The 22,946-nt window shown below is 40.9% G+C and overlaps 1 protein-coding gene across 8 annotated transcripts in view; it reads right to left on the reverse strand.

The window, feature by feature from the left end:
- LOC119966020 (triple functional domain protein) overlaps window positions 1-22,946 on the reverse strand; it is a 684,537-nt gene that overhangs the window by 561,712 nt on the left and 99,879 nt on the right. The window contains exon 1 of one of the 8 annotated variants that reach the window (XM_038797165.1): window positions 2,894-2,939. The exons of the other annotated variants lie outside the window; for them this stretch is intronic. Within the exon in view, the coding sequence (XP_038653093.1) occupies window positions 2,894-2,924 (31 nt within the window). The 5' untranslated portion in view covers window positions 2,925-2,939. Of the gene's footprint in view, window positions 1-2,893; window positions 2,940-22,946 lie in introns of those variants that run through there. 8 annotated transcript variants of the gene reach the window in all.

Here is a 22,946-nt window from a genome sequence, read left to right on the forward strand (position 1 = left end):
TGTCCAAGTTCTGACTATGGACATCAACTTGACCTGATTATCACAAGAAGATGTGATGTGCCCAGTGTTCCCCATGCCTGTACCTACCACAGTGCAAATTGCAACACTGATCACTTTTGTCAGCAGCAGAGTGAAGGCACAACCCTGAAATTTCACAGCTCCAAACAGGACAGTCCATCACACATCAATGCCTCTAGGACAAGTGATGTCAAATATAAGCATTTTGCACTGTTGCTCAACTGATAGGTACCCACTAAAGGTTTACCAGGAATCGCCGATGTCTGTATTTATGAAGTTTGGAGATCACTGAATTCATTTATAACATAGCAGCAGCAATATTTGGTAAAGATCGAACCCACAAGAAAGACTGGTTTGGGACCAACTCAGCACAGATGATATCTCGCAATGATGAAAAAAGTCAAAGCTACCTGATGCTTATTGCTTGACTTGAAAGTAACCATTACAATTGTGCAAAAGACAGGGAGATGCTGCACCAACATTGGATCAACATACGTCAAGAGATCCACACTGCCTGTGACATGGGAAATCTATGAGCCATGCATGATGGGATCAAGAAATCCCATTTCTAGAAAGTTGTTCATCTCTGACTGTGTCTATATAAACATTTCTGGAACAAGCCTTTCCATTCACCTGAAGAAGGAGCCGTGCTCCGAAAGCTCGTGTTTGAAACAAACCTGTTGGACTTTAACCTGGTGTTGTAAGACTTCTTACTGTGCTCACCCCAGTCCAACGCCGGCATCTCCATATCAGGGATCAAGAGAGCCCTTGATCCTACCATCACTAAATTTGCACCCTTAAAATGAGAAGATTGTGAAGTGCTCACTAACAGAAGCTGGGTTGATTACTACTGTGAGCTGTACTCCCATGAGATGGGCATCTTCCAGTCTGCTTTTAATACTCAACCATAGTTTCCTGCTATGGTTGAATTAAACAAGAACATTCATCATCACTTGAGCTTGTAAATTAGCAAGTAGAAAGGCACCCAGCAAGGAAAGTCACACCTTCTCAACTTCACAGTTGTTCACAGCATGTCTTGATTAGTTACATTGTTATGCAGTTCTGCATTATGAAGAAGGAAACAATATAAAGAGCCATTGCCAGTTGACAAACTTAGTTACAGGTGGACTTAGAAACAATGTCTTCTTACATTATTTAAATCTGTATAAAATAATTCATAAGCCTATAAAGAAATAGAAAATTGCTGCTGAATTAACAGTGAGGTACAGCAAACATTTTAAAATAAGCAAGTGCATAAATACCCCATTGTCACTCAAATCACTATAAAAGAATAAAATATTGTTTGAATTGGTATTTTTCATTGATTATAAGATCTTTTGGGGATATATATTTATATTCCACTGAACAGCACAACAAACAGAAAATCTGACAGGTCAGAACGCTGCATCAGTCTCAGCTGTTGCGAATGATCAAATATTATTAAATAATACTTTGCACTTTTAGAGTAAAACTAACATCCAATTCACAAAATATATATTTTACTTAACCATTTTGTTTATTAATATGCTAATTGTTACCATTTTTACAACCACCACCATTTCAATTATATGTTTTTCTTAAATATATATATATATTATATATAAAGCATTTAAGGTTCCAAAACAGGTTTTCTTTTTTTTAAACTTGTCTGCGATGCCAAACATGTAAATTTGGAAATGCATATTCAAAAACATCTGCAGCATAGTGATTTACCAACTATCACTTTGTAATGGTTTACTGATATGAGTGCTGAATAATCAAACAAGGTTTATGTCTCAGTATAAACACAAGAATTTCTCTACTTCAGCAATGACATTATAAACATGTGTAAAGATTGATATCATTGGTCATTGTTGGCAGAAGAAAATTAGAATTATGATAAAAACAATGTTTAAAAGTAATCAATTGCAAAGAATAATTTTGAAAGTGATTTCAAGATCATTCTAAAATGCTGGGGCTTCATCGTGTTTAATGGTACCTGATGCCTTTAATTAAAGGTTTATAAACAGGTAATAATTATTCAATATGATATCATCCAACAAAAAAGATATAAAACACCCAAGATCATTTCTAGCATTTTCCGTGCCAGCAATGCTTGATGCATGGCAACAATTACAGAAGATAGTTTATGACATCATTGTTGCAGACACTTTGAAAGGCAATGTGCAGGAGAAAAACAGGAAATGTTTAACCCTCCATATGGTGGATGGAATCGGCTGTGGGTCCTTTTATTTATTTACAGAATTCTTGGAAATACTGAATAATCACTCTTCTGATTGACTGCTCATTTGGTGCAAAACTCCTGTGGTTTTCTTAATTTTCTAGCCTTCCAGATCTTTGAAATATCATGGAAACCAAATATCTTATTAGAAAACTCATTCACATTAATTCTTCTGGCAGGAGATGTGATAAAATATCATACCACTCATCACATCTGTTCCATACAGTTGATTCACTTAGATTTATTGGAGTCCAAGAAAAAAGAAAATTACTATCCCCTCTCCCATTAAATTGAACTGACCAAAGCTTGGCTCAATGCGGCTACTGTTCAGAAGATAACCCTGGATTCAGAATATAAATTAACTAAATTGCAGGAAAGATCTGAGATAATTATATTACGTTGAGATATTACAATGTTTGCTTTTATTACCCTTTCATAAATTAAAAGAAAATTAGGACTGCTAGTAAACCACAACATTTCATCTGCGGTCAAAGGTAAGATTTCATCCATCGGACAACAGTTTCCAGTTGTCAAATGGCTTAGTCTGTGCCAAACATGGAGACAGTCCGACTCCTCCTTCACCATCAAAGCACAGCTGCGACAAGCACAGACCTCCCTTGAGGTATATATTATTAATAAAATTGCCCAACTCACAGATCAATGTGGTGCACGCAGCTGAGTTCATTTGAGATGAGTAGACTGACCAGTGGCTTATTCACTGGAACAGAAAGCTACCAGCAGGCTAAAAGCTGAGCCCAACATTGAAGTCAGATACCGGAGTTACGCTGCAAGTTAGATACAGAACAACTTATATTAATAAACAGATTTCATGGAAATTCCCCCATCTGTACAATTACATACTCTTTCAAAATTGTACAAAATTCTGCTCATGCATTTATAAAATAAATACACAATATTATCATCAGTTACCCCAACTCAATGCAAATGCCACAAAAGCCAGGACAGCAATGTGGTCACTGCAACAAGGCTCAATATCCCAAGTTAGGAAGGAAAATATCAACTAGGATCCCTGGTCACTACTCAACAATCATTGTTCAAACAGTTGTGTGGGGGCAATAGCTCACCAATAACATTACTGCAGTCAGACAGTCTACTAAATGACTGCCTAGGCTAAATGATGGAAGAGGTAAGCCACTTGAGTGGGGGTAATGGGCAATAACCAATGCAGATTGAACCGCACCCCTTCAAGGAGTCAGTAGCATCAAAATTAAAGACAGCAGGGAGATGAATTGATGGATACCGAGTTTTTAAAAATTTGGGGACAGACCGAAATATGGAAATCGGCAATAAAAACTGAAAATGTTGAAAATACTCAGCAGATCTGGCAGGTAGGGTGTTCTTTCAAAAGGAGGGTGCAGACTTGAAGGACCGAATGGCCTCCTTCTGCACTGTGGGGATTCTATGATCTGTGGAGTGGGAAACAGCGATAACATTTCAAGTCAATGACCTTACATTAAAATTGGAATGGAAATCAGCACAGCCTTGAAAAAATTCATGGCTGTGGCAAGTATGAATGGTACATAGGAACATAGGAATTAAGAGCAGAAGTAGGCAGTTTCAGCCCTTCGAGTCTTCTCCGCCATTCAATTAGATCATCTCTACCTGCCACCTCCCCATTTATTCCCCATATCCCTTTAACCTGTTTTTTTAAAACAGAAATATATCTATCTCTTTCTTGAAACCATTTACTGACTCCGATTCCACCGCACTATGGGGCAGCGAGTTCCACAAATTCACCACCCTCTGCAAGAAGTAGTTTCTCCTCATCTCAGTTCTAAATCTACCGCCTCTCAACCTCTATCCATGAATCCTCATTCTAGATTGCCCCACAAGGGGGGACATTTGGTCTATGTTGACTTCATCAATCCTTTTTGTATTTTATGTACCTCGATCAAATTCCCTCTCATCCTTCTAAACTCCAGCGAGTATAAGCCAGATTGTTGAATCTCTCCTCATATGTCAACCTTTTTAACCCCGGAATCTATCTGGTGAACCTCCTCTGAACTGCCTCCAATGGCACCACATCATTCCTCAAATAAGGAGACCAAAACTGGATACAATACTTCAGATGGGGTCTCACGAACACTCTTTACAATTGCAACAACACTTCTCTACTTTTATACCCTCGCCCTTTTGCAATAAACGCTAACATTCCATTTGTTTTTTCAATTGCATGAACAATGATACTGAGTGTGGGAAGAAAAATATACATAAGAAAGCAAGGGATGTGAAAAATATATGTACCAGTCAAAACTACTGCTATTGCAAACCGCCAATAATTTATCCCATCTCTTAATTTTTCAAATCAACTATACAAAGGATCTGCAAAAGGTACTCCACAAGTTCCAATTAACCAAAACTCCAAAATCATTAAATCACTTGTGGCACTTTTATTTAAGATTGGCCAGTTACTTGGCACAATTAACATTTCTATGGTCACATCATATGAATTGATATAAAAGCAAACCATCTGGACTCGAAATGTTAGCTCTTTTCTCTATCTACAATCTACAGATGCTGCCAGACCTGTTGAGATTTTCCAGCATTTTCTCTTTGGTACATGAATTGATATGTTTCATAATGTATTATAGTCAATAAACAATTTATGAGGGCAGCACTAACTCACTCTCTTTGCATCTTTCTATCTCTCTTCCCCTCCCCCCCCCCCCCCCCCCACTCATCCCTACAACTGTACACCCCCTACTACATTTTCAGCCAAGCTATTAAAAATGTTGTAAATTTATATAGTTTTGTTAAGAGCATTACTTTGCTGCTTTGTTGCACAGACTAGCAGACTCCATTCTAATCTCAGGCTTAATTAGCACTTGCACCCACTTCCCCGCAGACAGTAAATCGTTGATCTCAGCTGGATCATCAATTGCAGCATTGAACAAAGCATAGGCAACGTGCCTAGACAACTGGTTGTGCTTAAGTACCTACCTCCCTTTAGTGACATGCCACAGATGGCATCGCCAGAGACTCTGCAAATATATGCAGTTATTCATTCATTCCAACAGTCAGGGTCTAGGTTACATAACCCTTGGAAGCAACAATGAGAAATATTCTCATTTTTCTCATTTCCAATTTCTCAAAGGAAAGTGTCCAATTGGTTTAATGGTTACACACTGGCAGAGATATATATATCTTGGCACAAAATTGAGCATTGAACTTCGGTCAGTTTCTCTTTTCCAATACACTGCTTTAGAGTAAACTCGAACTAACTTTATGAGAGGACAGTAAACATAGACCTCGTCTTTGACAAAATCATCCACATTTGAAAAAAGGGCAGTACGGTAGCATTGTGGATAGCACAATTGCTTCACAGCTCCAGGGTCCCAGGTTCGATTCCGGCTTGGGTCACTGCCTGTGCGGAGTCTGCACATCCTCCCCGTTTGTGCGTGGGTTTCCTCCCACAGTCCAAAGATGTGCAGGTTAGGTGGATTGGCCATGATAAATTGCCCTTAGTGTCCAAAATTGCCCTTAGTGTTGGGTGGGGTTACTGGGTTATGGGGATACGGTGGAGGTGTTGACCTCGGGTAGGGTGCTCTTTCCAAGAGCCGGTGCAGACTCGATGGGCCGAATGGCCTCCTTCTGCACTGTAAATTCTATGATAAACTATGAAACGTTACCTCTGTTCTCTCTCCACAGATGCTGTCAGACCTGCTGAGTTTGTTCTGTTTTTGTTTCAGATTCCAACGTCCACAGTAATTTGCTGTTACCTTTTTAAATGTTTTGTACAGATATAATCATCATTCGATATTAAATGTTTTGTACAGATATAATCACCATTCGATAAAATTAGATGAAGAGAACTTCTCATTTTGATTACTGATACTCTCCGTATACAACCATTGTACATTACTGTGGGGGGAGGCCAAAAAAAGTGTTCAGTGAATCATATAACCATTCAGCAAAGCCACTGGCAGATAACAGAATTCAGTGATCATGCCCAGTGCAAAGAAAACTAGAATGTTAAGAAATTCCTTTTCCCCTCCTACCTAAGGTGCACTGCTCTGCCGCCCCTTCTCCCTCAGGCCCTGCACAGTACAAACTAACTGCTCTTTCATTATTCACATAATATTGACCAGCACTGCTGCATTCTATATCCCAGCATCAAATAAATTTATGTGCATCAAAAATGTAAAACTGGACAGTAACATGTTCTTAACAAACCAGTGTAGGGCGGCACGGTGATGCAGTGGTTAGCACTGCTGCCTCACGTTGCCAAGGACCCCAGGTAACTGTCTGTGTGGAGTTTGCACATTCTCCCCGTGTCTGCGTGGGTCTCGCCCTCACAACCCAAAGATGTGCAGGGTAGGTGGATTGGCCAAGATAATTGTTCCTTAATTGGGAAAAAAAGAATTGTGTACTCTAAATTAAAAAAGAAAAACAAACAAGTATAGGAACACAAAGCAACCAATTCATGCTTGTGGCAGATACTCTTAAAAAGACTAAACAAATAATAGAGACCAAAGCTAGACAAATTATTAAATTGAGTTATTGCCAAACATCTAAACAGCAGCTCATTTACTTAACAAATATAAATTCACTCTGCCAGTCACTGAGGCGAAACAATTTGCCTCTCTTAACCTGCATCATCAGTCGGAGCTTCCACTCCTAACTGCTATCGCCTGTATAAAGTGCATTTAGAATTGCACAGAATTTTACAACACAGAAAAACCCAACAGGTCTATGCCAATGTGGGAAGATGAATAGCAAGGAATTGGAGTAATCCTTGATAGATCACTCTTCTTCAGTCAAATAGCTTGCTGCAAGTCACTGACCAAACACACCCATCAAAAAGTCAGGAGAGGCGAGGGAAAACTAGCAATAATGTAATTATTAATTTAAAGTTTATTTAAACGGTTGACAACTTAAAACTGAAGGAGATGGGACGGCATGTGGCAATGGCTAGCACTGGGACTGCGGCGCTGAGGACTCGGGTTTGAATCCCAGCCCTGGGTCACTGTCCATGTGGAGTTTACACATTAGAACATAGAACTGTACGACACAGTACAGGCTCTGCGGTCCACGATGTTGTGCCGAACTAGTCTGAAATCAAGATCAAAGCAACCTACTCCCAATCATTCTAGTGCACTCCATATGCCTATCCAATAACCGCTTGAAAGTTCCTAAAGTGTCTGACTCCACTACCATAGCTGGGAACGCGTTCCACACCCCAACCACTCTCTGAGTAAAGAGCCTACCTCTGATATCCCTCCTTTATCTTCCACCATGAACCTTATAATTATGCCCCCTTGTAACAGCTACATCCACCCGAGGAAAAAGTCGCTGAACGTCCACTCTATCTATCCCTCTCATCATCTTATACACCTCAATTAAGTCACCTCTCATCTTCCTTCGCTCCAATGAGAAAAGCCCTAGCTCCTCAACCTTTCCTCATAAGACCTACCCTCCATTCCAGGTAGCATCCTGGTAAATCTCCTTTGCACCCTTTCCGATGCTTCCACATCCTTCCTATAATGAAGTGACCAGAACTGCACACAATACTTCAAATGTGATCTAACCAAGGTCTTGTACAGTTGCAGCATAACCTCACGGCTCTTAAACTCAATCCCCGTTAAAAAATGCTAACACACTATAGGCTTTCTTCACGGCTCTATCCACTTCCCGTACCAGCCTCTCCAAACAGGCGCCAGAATGCGGCGACTAGGGGCTTTTCATAGTAACTTCATTTGAAGCCTACTTGTGGCAATAAGCAACTTTCAGAGATCTATGAACATGAACTCTGAGATCGCTCTGCTCCTCCATATTCTTCAGAACCCTGCCGTTAACCCTGTAATCCGCATTCAAATTTGTCCTACCAAAATGAATCACCTCGCACTTATCAGGGTTAAACTCCATCTGCCATTTTTCAGCCCAGCTCTGCATCCTATCAATGTCTCTTTGCAGCCTACAACAGCCCTCCACATTATCCACTACTCCATCAATCCTGGTGTCATCAGCAAATTTACTAACCCAACCTTCAACTCCATCATCCAAGTCATTGATAAAAATCACAAACAGCAGAGGACCCAGCACTGATCCCTGTGGTGCACCGCTAGTGACTGGGCTCCAGGATGAAAATTTACCATCTACCACCACCCTCTGTCTTCTATGTGATAGCCAGTTACTGATCCAATCAGCCAAATTTCCCTCTATGCTGTGTCTCCTTACTTTCTGCATGAGCTGACCATGGGGCGGCTTATCAAATGCTATACTAAAATCTATGTATACAACATCAGCTGCTCTACCTTCATCTATGTACTTAGTTACCTCCTCAAAGAATACAATTAAACCTGTGAGGCAAGACTTACCCCTCACAAATCCATGCTGACTATCCTGGATTGAGCTGTATCTTACCAAATGATCATAAATCCTATCCCTCAGGACCCTTTCCAATAATTTACCTATGACCGAAGTGAGACTAACCGGCCTATAATTCCCAGGGTTGTAGCTATTCCCTTTCCTGAACAAGGGGACAACATGCGCCTCTCTCCAGTCTTCTGGCACTATTCCTGAAGACAGTGAGGACATAAAGATCAAAGCCTAAGGCTCTGCAATCTCATCTCATCCTAGGATATATCCCATCAGGCCCAGGGGACTTATCTATCCTCAGGCTTCTCAAACGTTCTAACACATCTTCCTTCCGAATATCTACCTCCTCCAGCCTACCAGCCTGTATCGCACTGTCCTCCTCAACAACATGGCCCCTCTCCTTTGTGAACACTGAAGAAAAGTATTCATTTAGGGCCTCTCCGAGATCTTCAGACCCATGCACACATTCCCACTACTGTCCTTGACCGGCCCTAACTTCATCGTGGTCATTCTTTTATTCCTCACAAAAGTGTAAAAAGCATTTTCACATTTTCCTAATTTCCTAATCACATTTTCCTTGATCCTACCTGCCAAGGACTTCTCATGCCCCCGCCTAGCTCTCCTAAGCCCTTTCTTGAGCTCCTTCCTAGCTATCTTGTATCCCTCAAGTGCCCTAACTGAACCTTGTTCTCTAATCCTTACATAAGCCCCCTTCATCCTCTTGACAAGACATTCAACCTCTTTTTGTAAACCATGGTTCCCTCACTCAACCATTTCCTCCCTGCCTGACAGGGACACATATATATATATATATATATATATAAAAGATACACAGTATTTGCTGCTTGAACAAGCTCCACATCTCAATTGTGCCGATCCCCGACAGTTCCTGTTTCCATCTTATGCTCCCCAATTCTTGCCTAATCACATCGTAATTCTCCCCATGTCTGCGTGGGTTTCACCCCCACAACCCAAAAATGTGCAGGTTAGGTGGATTGGCCACGCCAAATTGTCCCTTAATTGGAAAAAAAATAAAAATAATTGGGTACTCTAAATTCTAAAAAAAATGTGAAGGAGATAATGTGACCACTTTGGTTTTCAAAAATAAAAGGCCTCTATCCATCAGGGGTAAAAGTCCATGTTGTGGGTAGGTTAAATGATCCCAAATGTGCAAGGTTTCACTTGCTGGCAACAAGACACACTCAGCACAGCAAGTTGTCCAAGTTCTGTGCAATCTATTCAGTCTGAGAGAACACCCCAGAAAGCCATTAAGTACTTAAAACCAACCAGCGAATACAGTGAGAACCAATGTCTTAATAAATAACCGGGATTTCTACATGATTGCAATGTCATGGAGGCAATGCTTAGAAAGCCAAGAAACTAACAGTGGTGACATACAGACCAGTGTAAAATAAATGTGTGTTTTATTCAAAGAAATGTCTGCATCATATTGTAAATATTTGGAAAATATTTTCTTGAAGATGTCAACTTCTGTCAAGAGTCTATGACTCTTAAGGGCAGCACGTTTGCGCAGTCGGTTAGCCCTGCTGCCTCACGGCGCCGAGGTCCCAGGTTCGATCCAGGCTCTGGGTCGCTGTCTGTGTGGAGTTTACACAGTCTCCGTGTTTGCGTGTGTTTCGCCCCCACAACCCAAAAGATGTGCAAGGTAGATGGATTGAACATGCTAAATTGCCCCTCAATTGGAAAAAAATGAATTGGGTACACTAAATAAAAGAATCTGGGACTCAATTTAAAATGCTTGACGAGAGATCCAAGCGGTCGTTTTTCCTTTGTCTAATGTTTGTTCGGATAAATGCTTGCTTTCTCAAATTTGCTGTATGGTACTGCACCTGCCAAGTCAGAAAACTCCCTTTTCTCCACATTGATACCATCCCTAAGCTCTACTTGTTGCAATTACTTCAACTTGCTCATGACCCCCTCAGCAATGATGGCTCTGGATGGGTGGAGGCAGATTGGGAACAACTTCTAGCAAAGCAGATCAGACTGGACAGGTTTCTTGCCCACTCCAAGTACTTCTTGGCTGTTCTGCAAGCTTGATTCCCCAGCCAAAAGTACTCTCTAGCTCAGGGGTGGGCAAACTACGGCCCGCCAAAGGTCTTTATGCGGCCCACCAAGGTCAAGTCATAAAAAATTAAAAAAAATTTTTAAAGTTTTTTTTGAAAGAACATTTTTTTTTTTAAATAAGGTTAATGGGGGGGGGGGGGGGCTGTTGGGTTACTGGTATAGGGTGGATACGTTGACTTGAGTAGGGTGATCATTGCTTGGCACAACATCAAGGGCCGAAGGACCTGTTCTGTGCTGTACTGTTCTATGTTCTATATGAGGCGCCCAGAATCATAACCGGGTGAAGAGCCATTTTTGAAAAGTAGAGAAAAAGAGGGCTAAAGGCAGGATGCCGCCGGGGGAAGCGCTGAGGTATATGCCGCACGCTAATTGGTTACAACCGGGACTATTAATTTACTATGCGGCCCTTTAAAATTGTGAATTTCTGAATGTGGCCCTTGCACGGAAAAGTTTGCCCACCCCTGCTCTAGCTGATCAAGTCCATCTCAGCCAGAAAAGGTGAAGGAAAGAAAATAGAGCAGAAGGGAAATGTACAGTAAAAGGATCAAGAGGGGAAGGAGTCAGAAAGAAAGAAAAAAGACTGGCATTTATATAATACTTTCCATGGTCACCTGACATCTCAAAACGCTTTACAGCCAATGAAGTACATTGAAGCGTAGTCACATTAGTAATGCAGAAAATACAGCCGCCAATTTCCATAGAGCAAGCTCCCACAAACCATAATGTAGTAATGACCAAACATTCTACTTTCGCGATGCTGATTGAGGGATGAATATTGTCCAGGACAGCAGGGATTACTCCCCTGCTCTGAAATGAAATAGTGGCATGGGATCTATCACACCACCTGAGGGGGCAGACATAACCTGAAGTTAACACTTCACCTGAAAGTTGGCACCTCTTACAGCACAACATTCTCTCAGTAGTATCATTCCTCTGACGTGCCAGCCTTGACTTTTATGCTCAAATCCTAGAGTAATCTGAACTCAGAACCATCCGAGAGGGACAGGAGGCACAAAATGAGAACAGACTGAGGTGAAGGAGAAAGAGATGCGCATAAAATGAAAGAGGAGGAGTGGAAAAGAAAGATGCAAGTGCAGGATGAGCAAGAGAGATTTTGTGGAAGACTTACCACAACGGTACCCCTTTTATTTAAGCAACAGTGACATGAAGATTTTCATTGGTGGGCTTTGCAATCTATTGCTTTATTGTATTTCCTTCTGTTCTGTATTGTTCAATAAACACAAGGTACTTTGTGAATTCTAGTTTCTGCCATTCTGCATGGATCATGACTTGGTACGAAATTAATTCCTAACACTGGATCTTCATACTAGTAAGAGAGCACAGAGGTCTAGGAACCAAATAACTGAAGTAAACAAGACTTTAACCCTCCAAATAGTAATTTACTACTATAACCCGTATCAGCAATCAAGATTTGAATGGTATAATTTTAAGATTTAAGTAATTTTACTTATAATTATTCATCCAAGCTTCATACATCAGATAAAAATAAACATAAAATCTGTTTAGGAGGGACAAAGTGCTGATTTGAACGGGTGAGTGGACATGGGTAGAGTGCTCATTCGAAGGGTCGGTGCAGACCTGATGAGCCAAATGATAGCCTTCTGCACTGTATGATTCTATGATTTGAGTAAAGATGTATGTGAGTATTAAATGATTTTGATTTTGAAGATTGACTAAACAAGCTTAGTGTATACAACAAAGCTGATTTACAATTTTTATTACAAAATTATTTTCAGGTTTTATACGTCACAATTTTTATCCAGCATCTTGATCATTGCTCAAGACAAGTTCTAATTTCAAAGACAAAAAGAATGAATATTTACAATCCATTTAGGAATCTATTCTCTTGAACAGTTGTTAAACTTTAGGTGGGTTCAACATTCAGCATTATCACAAACAAATTCTATCCTTGCAGGCACAAAAAGCAACTGACGCAATTTGCTGCTCACATTGCCCGCCAGCTTTGCAGAGATCGACATGTAGCAGTGCGATTTCCTGCCAGCTGCAATCCTTACAATGATACGAATGCGTGCGTTTTGGGCAGACTTCACTGAGAGAGTGATGTAGCTTTTCCTGCATGCAACATGAGCTTTTAAACAGTTCAAAAATTTGGGGGGTGAAATAAAGTGACGGAATGTTCCACAATGCAAAGCTAAGTGTAAAACTGAGAAACACGCTTCAACAATTATTACCTTACATCATACAGAGGACAAACATTCACAAAGGTTAGCTCACACAATCTTAATGATTTATCCAACTGTGAAACAAAGACGTTTAGCTCAATAGGCACCATGAATTTCAAAGCCAAAACAATAGCAGTAATAAAGTAAAATCTGAAATATTAAACGACAATAAGAGAGTATTAAAACATTCAATCATTGCTAAAATTGGACAAAACAGCCACGGGCAAGCAGTTTGAATAATTAGTTATCCTCAGGTTAAGGATTAGCCAATTGAAGAAAAGGTAACACACAAATGGAGCTTTATACAGGAACATATCATCCACCATTTACTAAAACTATTTATGAGGCCCTTTCATGATCTCATTGTCTCCCAAACTACTTCACAGCCACTGAAATACTTTTGATTAGCAGTAGTGTCACCATTGTTTCATGGTTTTACAATGTTTAAAATGTACACTAGATTTATCAGCCATCTCAGAGCCCATCAAACCAGAGTAACCCCAATCCAAAAGAGCTGCCTAAAATGAAGAATGTTGGGATACAAAGAAGTGCAAAAAACACCACCACCAGACAATGTTGGGGAAACCACCTCAACTTTCACTCAATGCAAAATGTCAAAGTAAACGTTTTACTGAATATCATGCTCAATAATACATTAACATAAATGGCAGAGTAATATACAAGTACCCTTTTCAGGGAAACATAGCAACAGATATTTAAATTCATAAAATCTGATAATTGAAAATAATGAAACAGAGGAACTCTGTGCAAGCAGTAATACATTAAAAATTAAAAATTAATTTCACAAGTACATATTAATTGATACAGAGGAAGTACAATCAAGAGAGAACACCAGTGAGAAGGTGTAGGTGAATCACAAAAGGGAAGTAAGTCTAAGCTGTTCCTAGCATCTGAACCATTCAAGTACAATATACTGTCCAGAAATCACTCAAATGATTGGGTGAGAAAAATTGACAACATTTTCGAAAGTGGCAGTGGGAAAACACGGAGCTGTGACTTTGCTCAGTATTTTGGTGGCTTTTTTTAAAAAGGATAAGTTAACTTATTTCTACACATATCTGTGGTGACTTATTGGCTCAAAACACCGCAGGATGACTTTCATGGACGGTAATTAGTGAGGTCATCACTGAACTTTTCCAGAGCGAGACAATCAGCACTGATTGGAGAGAGTCAGTGTGGTGCAGTGTTTGATTTTAAAATAGTCTTCTAACCAGATAATTCCCATGATAATATCTTATCTTGCGCATTACTTTTAGATATATAGAGCAAATCACACCCCAAAATTGTTGCATCAGAGGTAATAAAAAGTGTTTGTGTTACTGTATGAGCTCAAACAGATACTTAATATTTGAGAAGTTAAAAGAGGACCTGAATGCTCAAATAAGGCTACTGCTAGAGCAGAAAAAGGAACAGCAACCTCCAGCTTCTCCCTATATTTTGTCTGGGGAATTCACCAAACCATCAAAATTCCAAACCATCCAAGGAACATGCTTGCTTGCAGCACTCACCATTATTATGGATTAAATAAGAGTTTTCAGAGTATGTATATGGACAAGGACATCCAGAAATTGTGGTCTGAGATACCATACACCTCCACAGAATGTGCTACCAAACCTGCCGATAGCCTCATCATTGAAATGGATGCAATGACATGAAGTTGGGAGTATTTACCGACTTGTTACCCATTAAACACAGCCAAAAAAGTTAGGTCTATTGTATTTAGTAATAGATTTTAAACAGCATGATGAGCAATCACAATTTATAAACAACCTCTCTGGCCCTGGAAATTTAATTTTATAAAAATGTGTGGACTCCTATTCTTTGGAAATTGTTTGTGCTGGATATTTTATAAAAATCAAAAGACATTTTTCTGTTTCTTTTCTCTCTTCATCTGATCTTCCTTCCCCAATCTTATAATTTGGGAAAGAGGGCAACTAGGGATTGGCAATAAATGCTGGCCTTACCAGCGACGCCCACTTCTCATAAGTTTTTTAAAAATCTACTTTCTGTACATAATTTAAAACTAATCCTGGTTCTGGCTCCGTGGTCAAGGTTTTCCCTCTACAGGCAGGAAGCTTAAGACCATAAAACAAAGGAGCAGAATTAGACCATTCGGTCCAACGAGTCTGCACCGCCGTTCAATCATGGCTGATATGTTTCTCACCCCCATTTTCCTGCCTTCTCCACATAACCCGCATAGGGCAGCACGGTAGCATGGTGGTTAGCATAAATGCTTCACAGGGGGGGGGGGGGGGGGGGAGGAGGGGAGGGGGGGGAGGGGGGGAGGGGGGGGGGGAGAGGGGGGGAGGGGGGAGGGGGGGAGGGGGGGGGAGGGGGGGGTTGGGTTACAGGTATAGGGTAGATATGTGGGTTTGAGTAGGGTGATCATTGCTCGGCACAACATCGAGGGCCGAAGGGCCTGTTCTGTGCTGTAATGTTCTATGTTCTATGTTCTAACCCCTGGTCCACTTATTAATCAAGAACCTATCTATTTCTTAAAGACATTCTGTGACTTGGCCTCCACAGACTTCTGTGGCAATGAGATTCACAGATTCACCACCCTATGGATGAAGAAATGCCTCCTCATCTCTGTTTTAAAGGATCGCCCCTTCAGGATGAGCTTGTGTGAGGTTCTAGTTTCTCCTATTAGTGGAAACATCCTCTCCACGTTCACTCTATCAAGGCCTGTATTCTGTAAGTTTCAATGAGATTCCCCCTTCATCCTTCTAAACTCCATCGAGTATAAACCCAGACTCCTCAACAGCTCCTCATATGACAAGTCCTTAATTCTGGGAATCATTCTTGTGAACCTCCTCTGGACCCTCCCCTAAGACAGCACATCATTCCTTAGATATGGGGCCCAAAACTGCTCACAATACTCCAAATGGGGTCTGACCAGAGCCTTGTACAGCCTCAACAATACATCCCTGCTCTTGTATTCTAGCCCTCTCACCAAGAATGCTAACATTGCATTTACCTTCCTAACTGCCAACTGAACCTGCAGTTGAGAGAATCCTGAACTAGGACTCCTTTGTCCCTTTGTGCTTCTGATTTTATAAAGCCTTTTCCCATTTAGACACTAGTCTATGCATCTATATTTCCTACCAAAGTGCATGACCTCATACTTTTCCACATTGTATTCCATCTTCTTTGCCCACTCTCATAGCCTCTCCAGGTCCTTCTGCAGGCGTCGTGCTTCCTCAGCACAACCTGTTCCACTACATATCTTTGTATATTCTGCAAACTTAGCAACAATGCCCCGAGTTCCTTCTTCCAGATCATTCATATATATCTTGACTAGCTGTGGTCCCAACTGACTTTTGTGGAACACCACTAGTCGGCGGCTACCATCCTGAAAAAGAATTACTTATCCCTACTCTCCTCCTTCTGCCAGTCAGCCAATCCTCTACCCAGACCAGTATCTTGCCCCTCACACCTTGGCTCTAATCTTATTTAGCAGCCTCCTATATGGCACCTTAAATAATAATCTTTATTATTGTCGCAAGTAGGCTTACATTAACACTGTAATGTAACTGTGAAAACTTCCTAGTCGCCACACTCTGACGTCTGTCCGAGTACACAGGAGAATACAGAATGCCCAATTCACCTAACATGCACATCTTTCAGGACTTGTGGGAGAAAACCGGAGCACCAGGAGGAAACCAATGCAGACACAGGGAGAATGTGCAGACTTCGCAAAGACAGTGACCCAAGCCGAAAATCGAACCTGGGTCCCTGGTGCTGTGAAGCAACAGTGCTACCCACTGTGCTACCATGAGGCCCCCACTGTGTTACCTGAGGTTCAAAGGCCTTTTGGAAATCCAAATAGATCATGTCCACTGTTTCTCCTTTGTCTAACTTTGTCGTTACTTCCTCAATGAATTCTAACAGATTCATCAGGCATGACCTCCCCTTGACGAATCCGTGCTGACTCAGCCCTATTTTACCATGTACTTCTCAGTACCCCGCAATCTCATCCTTAATTTTCTGCTTGGTTATCCTCTGCTTGCTATTAAAGGCTTCCCAATCCTCTGGCTACCCACTAATCCTCGCTTTTATGCCGTCCTTGACTTCTCTTGTCAGCCATGGTTGCCTTGTCCTCCCCTTAGCATGCTTCCTCTTTCTTGGGAAGAATTTCTGTTGTGCCTCCCGAATAATCCCAAAAACTCCTGCCATTGCTGTTTAACTGTCTTCCCTGCTAAGCTCCCCTTCCAGTCAACTCTGGCCAACTCCTCCCTTGTGTCTTTTTAGTTATCTTTATTCAATTGTAAATTATTCCAGCTTCTCCTTCTCAAAGTGCAGGGTGAATTCTTTCATATTGTGGTCACTGACCCCTAAAGGTTCCTTCACCTTAAGTTCCCTAATCAAGTCTGCCTTATTACACATCACCAAATCCAGAATTTGCATGTTACCTCGTGGCCTCTACCACAAACTGCTCCAAAAAACCAAAAAAATCTCAGACACGTGGTCAGGAATGTTTCCAGGTCCTGAACATGCACTCGGAGGAGAATCAGTCATTGCTATTTTTATGGGGTCCTCCCTAATTGGCCTGGGCACAGGCTCGCTGTTCAATTAAGGATAGCAGGCAGCTGTCGAAGCTGAAGGGCCAATTAGAATCTTTCCAACTTGAAAGAAGCAACAGCCTGTGGCAGAGGGTAAGTGATGAAGAGGACGCTTAAAGATTCCAACTTCTTAAAATGTTATTTAGCCAGGCCGCCACTGCAATAGGGTTTGGGGGTGGACCATGTACATGGTGGATTGTGACTGTTTCTGCATTGAGGTAGGCATAGAGGGCCTCTAGGTCTGCCTGGAATACTAGACCTGCCACAGGAAGGCCACTTCTGCTGGTTCCTGCCACTTACAGGATAGCCTCAGTTGGCCACTTTTAATTAGTCTCAATAGGTTCTTAATCAGTTGCAATGGTTACTTAGTGTGTGGACGAATTGCCCTACTGTTACCCCAAGCCCACATGCACAAAAATAGCCCAGAGATGGGATGGAGCCATAGAAACAGCACACCATCTGTCAGGGCTAGATTTAACTCCCACCTGCCTGTGTTCCCAGCTCGAGCAGAAACTCAAAATCATACTCATCTTTCTGGGGATTCTTCAATCTAACTGGTTCAAGAGGGGGCGGCACAGTGGTTAGCACTGCTGCCTCACAGCACCAGGGACATAGTTTCAATTCCAACCTTGGTGACTCTCTGTGTGGAGTTTGTATGCTTTATTTTCGGTTTGCGTGGGTTTCCTCCCACAGTCCAAAAATGTGCAGGTTCTGTGGATTGGCTATGTTAAATTGTCCCTTAGTGTCCAGGTTAGGTTACGGGGATCGGGAGGGGGAGTGGACATAGGTAGGGTGCTCTTTCGGAGCGGTTCGATAGGCCAAATGGCCACCTTCTACACTGTAGGGACTCTCTGATTCCATGAAGTGCCCTGCTCACACATGTCCGAAATGGTTGGTTTATGGTGCCGAAATGGCCCTGAAGGGGCTGGTTTAGCACAGGGCTAAATCGCTGGCTTTGAAAGCAGACCAAGGCAGACCAGCAGCATGGGTTCAATTCCCTTACCAGCCTCCCTGAACAGGCACCGGAATGTGGCGACTAAGAGCTTTTCACAGTAAGTTCATTTGAAGCCTACTTGTGACAATAAGCGATTTTCATTTAATTTCATTTCAAATGCTGTTCAGAGGACACGACACTGGATCAGACACAAGTCTCCATTCAAATGGCCACCAAAACTTTGTGAACAGCTGTCAACATCAGAATGTCAAGTGTCGTTCCTTCTCTGGAAACCACAAATACAGGTCATTGCCTTTCCACAGGAAGTCTCAGCAAATTAACATTAATCTCTGAGCGGCAAACTCCAAAATATACACTTTACATTAGTGCATACAAATTGCTATATTGTCAGAGGTAGCATTTTCAGATGAAATATTAAAGGAAGGTCGCCATCCACCAGCACAGATCGATTGCATGACACCATTCAGAGAAATACGACGCACTCATATCTTAGCTGAAATGTTTCCCAAAGATAGATTACCTTGTCTATGTAACTAATTTGTTGATTGTGTACAAACAAACAATAACGGCACATCAAAAACAATTAATTGGCTGTGAAGCATTTTGGAAGACATAAAAGGCACCATAAAAACAAATAGTTATTTTTATAGATTTAGCTTTAATACAAGAAAGGGAAACACTGTTAAGTGGGTTAAATTGTTAAATTAGCAGGCCCATATTGACTGCACAGTATTAAACTGAGCTAAGGTTTGCAAGGAAATAATAATGGTACTAAATCATAATTTTCCAAAATGTGCTCTAAACAGAAATGCAACTAAGATACTGGAAGGAGATGATCCCTATTCCTCTAAAGAATAAAACAAGCCAGTTGTGTCACATGGGTAGCAGTAAAGCAGTTAGAATTATAACAAGATAAAATGTTAATGAGCACTTAGAAAGGTATGGATTAATCAAAAACTGTCAACATGGAGCTGAAAAGGTCAAGGCATGCTTGCCTAATTTAATTGAATTCTTCAACAAAACAATTGAGTGGATGGACAAAGGAAATGAAGTAGATATACCTGCATTTCAAAAAAGGGTTTGATAAAGTGCCACACAGAGATTGGTAATAAACATTAAGGTCGATGAGATTAGAGGCAAGGTGGTAGCATGGACATAGGAACAATTGAAGATCAAGAGAATGGGAAATTAAATGGATTTTCCTCAGATGACGGAGCGAGTAGCATCCCCCTGAGACCTATATATTTCTCAGCTCACAAATTATTTGGACATGGCACAGTCCTTGTATGGCACAGTCCTTGTATGTCTCATCTCAAAATGTGCTCAAGACATACAAAAAAGAGCAGTCTTAATCCAGGATAATCCAGAACAGGTTTGCCAGCAACATTAACAGCCAGATAATAAAAGGAACAGTGGTAGCATGAATATGAAACTCACTGTATTACAGAGAACTAGTGAATGGTTGCTTTTCAAACTAGAGGAATATCATTGGGTCTCCAGGGGTTGATGTTAGGACTATTCCTCTCTTGATCTAAATTAATGATTTAGGACATGCAGGGCAGAATTTCACAATTTGAAGACGACAGAAAACTTGAAAGCATTGTGAACTATGAGGAGGATAGTGATAGACTCCAGGAGGAAGAATGGTGGAATGGATAGACATATGGTAAATTAAATTTAATGCAAAGTAATGTTGAGAAACCATACGGGTTTTATAAAGAGATGCATGGATACATAAGCAAGGAAGTTATGATGAGCCTTTATAAAACACTGGTTCAACCTCAACTGGAGCAGTGTGTCCAATCAGGGCGCCACACTTTAGAAAGGATATGAAGAAGGCATTAGAGGAGCTGCACAAAATGATTCACAACAATGGCCCCAGGGTTGAGACATTCCAGTTACGCAGACAGATGGGAGAAACTAGGGTTAGTTCTCCTTTAGAGAAGAGAAAATTAAAAGGAGATTTGATAGAAATTTTCAAAAGCATGAGGGATCTGGACAGAGTAGTAAAGGAGAAACTGTTTCTGTTGGCAGACAGGTTGAGGAGACATCAAAGGTGACTGACAAAAGAAAAAATGTATTGCACATTGCGTGATTAAGATCTGGAACGCACTGCCTGAGTGACAGAGACAGATTCAATCATGGCTTTCAAAAAGAGAATTGGATAATTATCCAGAGAAACTATTTGCAGGGCAATGAGGAAAAGACAGCGGAGTGGGAATAGTTGAATTGCTATTAGAGAGCCAACACAGACACCACAGGCCTTCATCTATGCTGCAACCATTCTAAGATTCTAAAACTACCAATAAAAACAGCCCAATATGAGGCCTGCAGAGGGCAGCACAGTGGTGAAGTGGTTATCATGCTGCCTCACGGCACCGAGGTTCCAGGCTCGGGGTCACTGTCCATGTGGAATTTGCACATTCTCCCCATGTTTGCGTGGGTTTCGCCCCAACAACCCAAATATGCGCAGAGTAGGTAGATTGGCCACGCTAAATTGCCCCTTAATTGGAAAAAAATGAATTGGTACTCTAAATTTAAACAAAATAATAGGCCTTCATGCACTGAGGTCAACCTGAAATGACATTATTGCCCATCTGTGATAACAAACTCCAACAAAAGTCATTCAAAATATGTCTCCATAGCTGATCAAGTAATTCCTGTTGACATTCTCACATTTGTAACACAATTTACTAAAAGCTATGGAAGTTACTCGCCCACATGTTAGACAAATATGTTAAAATCTATGTAATTTTGGGGACGGGGAAGGGTTGATAATTGATTTACAATTTTCCAGCTCAACCAGGTGGTTAACGCTTATCCAAACTAAATGTACAGAAATGCAATATGTTGAGTATCACAAATACTTGGACTGGAGCACTAAATACACACAGATGTACGAGCAGACAGTTCACAGCAGGGTTTTTTCAAAAGGAACCCAGGGTCTGTTTATAGACCATTTATTAAAGTTTGAACAAAATCTAAACACTTTTTACAAGTTATTAAGCTAGCAAAATTAACTGCTCGATATTTGGTTACAATCATTAAATAAATTCCAGGTCTAGTTTTCGCACTACAAAATGATATTAATGCAATGCAATTGTTAAATATCAATAAAAAAGAACATAACAAAAAAAGCATACCAAAATAAGGAAAATCTGTCATTCGTTAGGAAACAGCCTGAATAGACAACTAGCAAGGAAAGTAACATGACTACTGCAATATGAAAATGAAAATCACTTATTGTCATAAGTAGGCTCCAAATGAAGTTACTGTGAAAAGCCCCTAGTCGCCACATTCCGGTGCCTGTTCGGGGAGGTTGGTACGGGAATTGAACCATGCTGCTGGCCTGCCTTGGTCTGCTTTAAAAACCAGCGATTTAGCCCAGTGTGCTAAACCAGCCCCTATTACATCTTGCAAGCCACTGTTCAGAATGTTAAGCTGAGTTGACACTCCTACATCATCCAACACCCAAGATGTGAGAAAAAGCATATTAGCAGCATACGGTAATGCAGTAAATGCATCATTGGCATCCCAACTACCGTTCTCAACCCTTTCACCAACAGGAACAGTTTCACCTGATCTACTCTATCCAAACCCTTGCGTTTCCGCATCTTGAACAAATCTCTTCTAAGCTTTATCTTCCCTAAGGAAAACAGTCCTAACTTCACCAATCTATCCACATAGTTGAAATTTCTCATCCGTCTCAACACAACCATTCTCTTAAATCCTTTCTGCATCCTCTCCACCATGTCTTCACATTCTTCCTAAATTATGGTGCCCAGATTTGGACACAATACTCCAATTAAAAGGCTAACCTAGAAATTCATATGCCTCGGTAAAGTCAGGCTTTGCTCCTAATTTATATCACCAGAATCGCTTGATTAGCTAAGACCAAACCAGCTATTGGTCATCTGCACTTTTGTCGATATAAGGTGTGTCCAAACTTTGTTCTCTTATTCTTGAAAACAAGACATAAATAACAAGTGACAATGCACAAGGGGATACAAGTTCAAAGAACACTACATTTATATATTTGTATAAAAGCCAATTTTTCAGGTGAATCTTTTTAGACCAAATATCCCATGGTTGACTTTTACATGGGTAATGTTTTAGAGGTGTCAAGCTTACCTGGTTTGTGTCCAAGTAGTCCTCCGGGTCTCAAACTCTACACTTGTTTTGATCCCCATCTTCAAACTGCCTTTATCCATCCCACCTTTCTCAGGAACATGGATGACAACATTTTTATGAAATTTCTCTTTTGAGAATTGTTTTATTTGAACCGTCACCATTGTCTTGCATTTTGTGCAAGATGGACAAGATAGAACCACTGTGGTCATGAGTTCTCATGGACAGTCGCCTTTACTCATGCTTTTTTATAAACTAAGCAAGTCAATGAGGACAAATCAATTTAATTTGTATGTAACCCCAACCTCCTTAATAAACACTGCTGATGGCTAGTAGTGTGTGATATTCAGCCTCCCCCACATGATTCAGATATTCAGGCTCCCCCACATGAATCACAGCCTTTAAAAAAGCAC

This window comes from Scyliorhinus canicula, chromosome 5 (genome assembly GCF_902713615.1).
Source record: "Scyliorhinus canicula chromosome 5, sScyCan1.1, whole genome shotgun sequence".
NCBI lineage: Eukaryota > Metazoa > Chordata > Chondrichthyes > Carcharhiniformes > Scyliorhinidae > Scyliorhinus > Scyliorhinus canicula.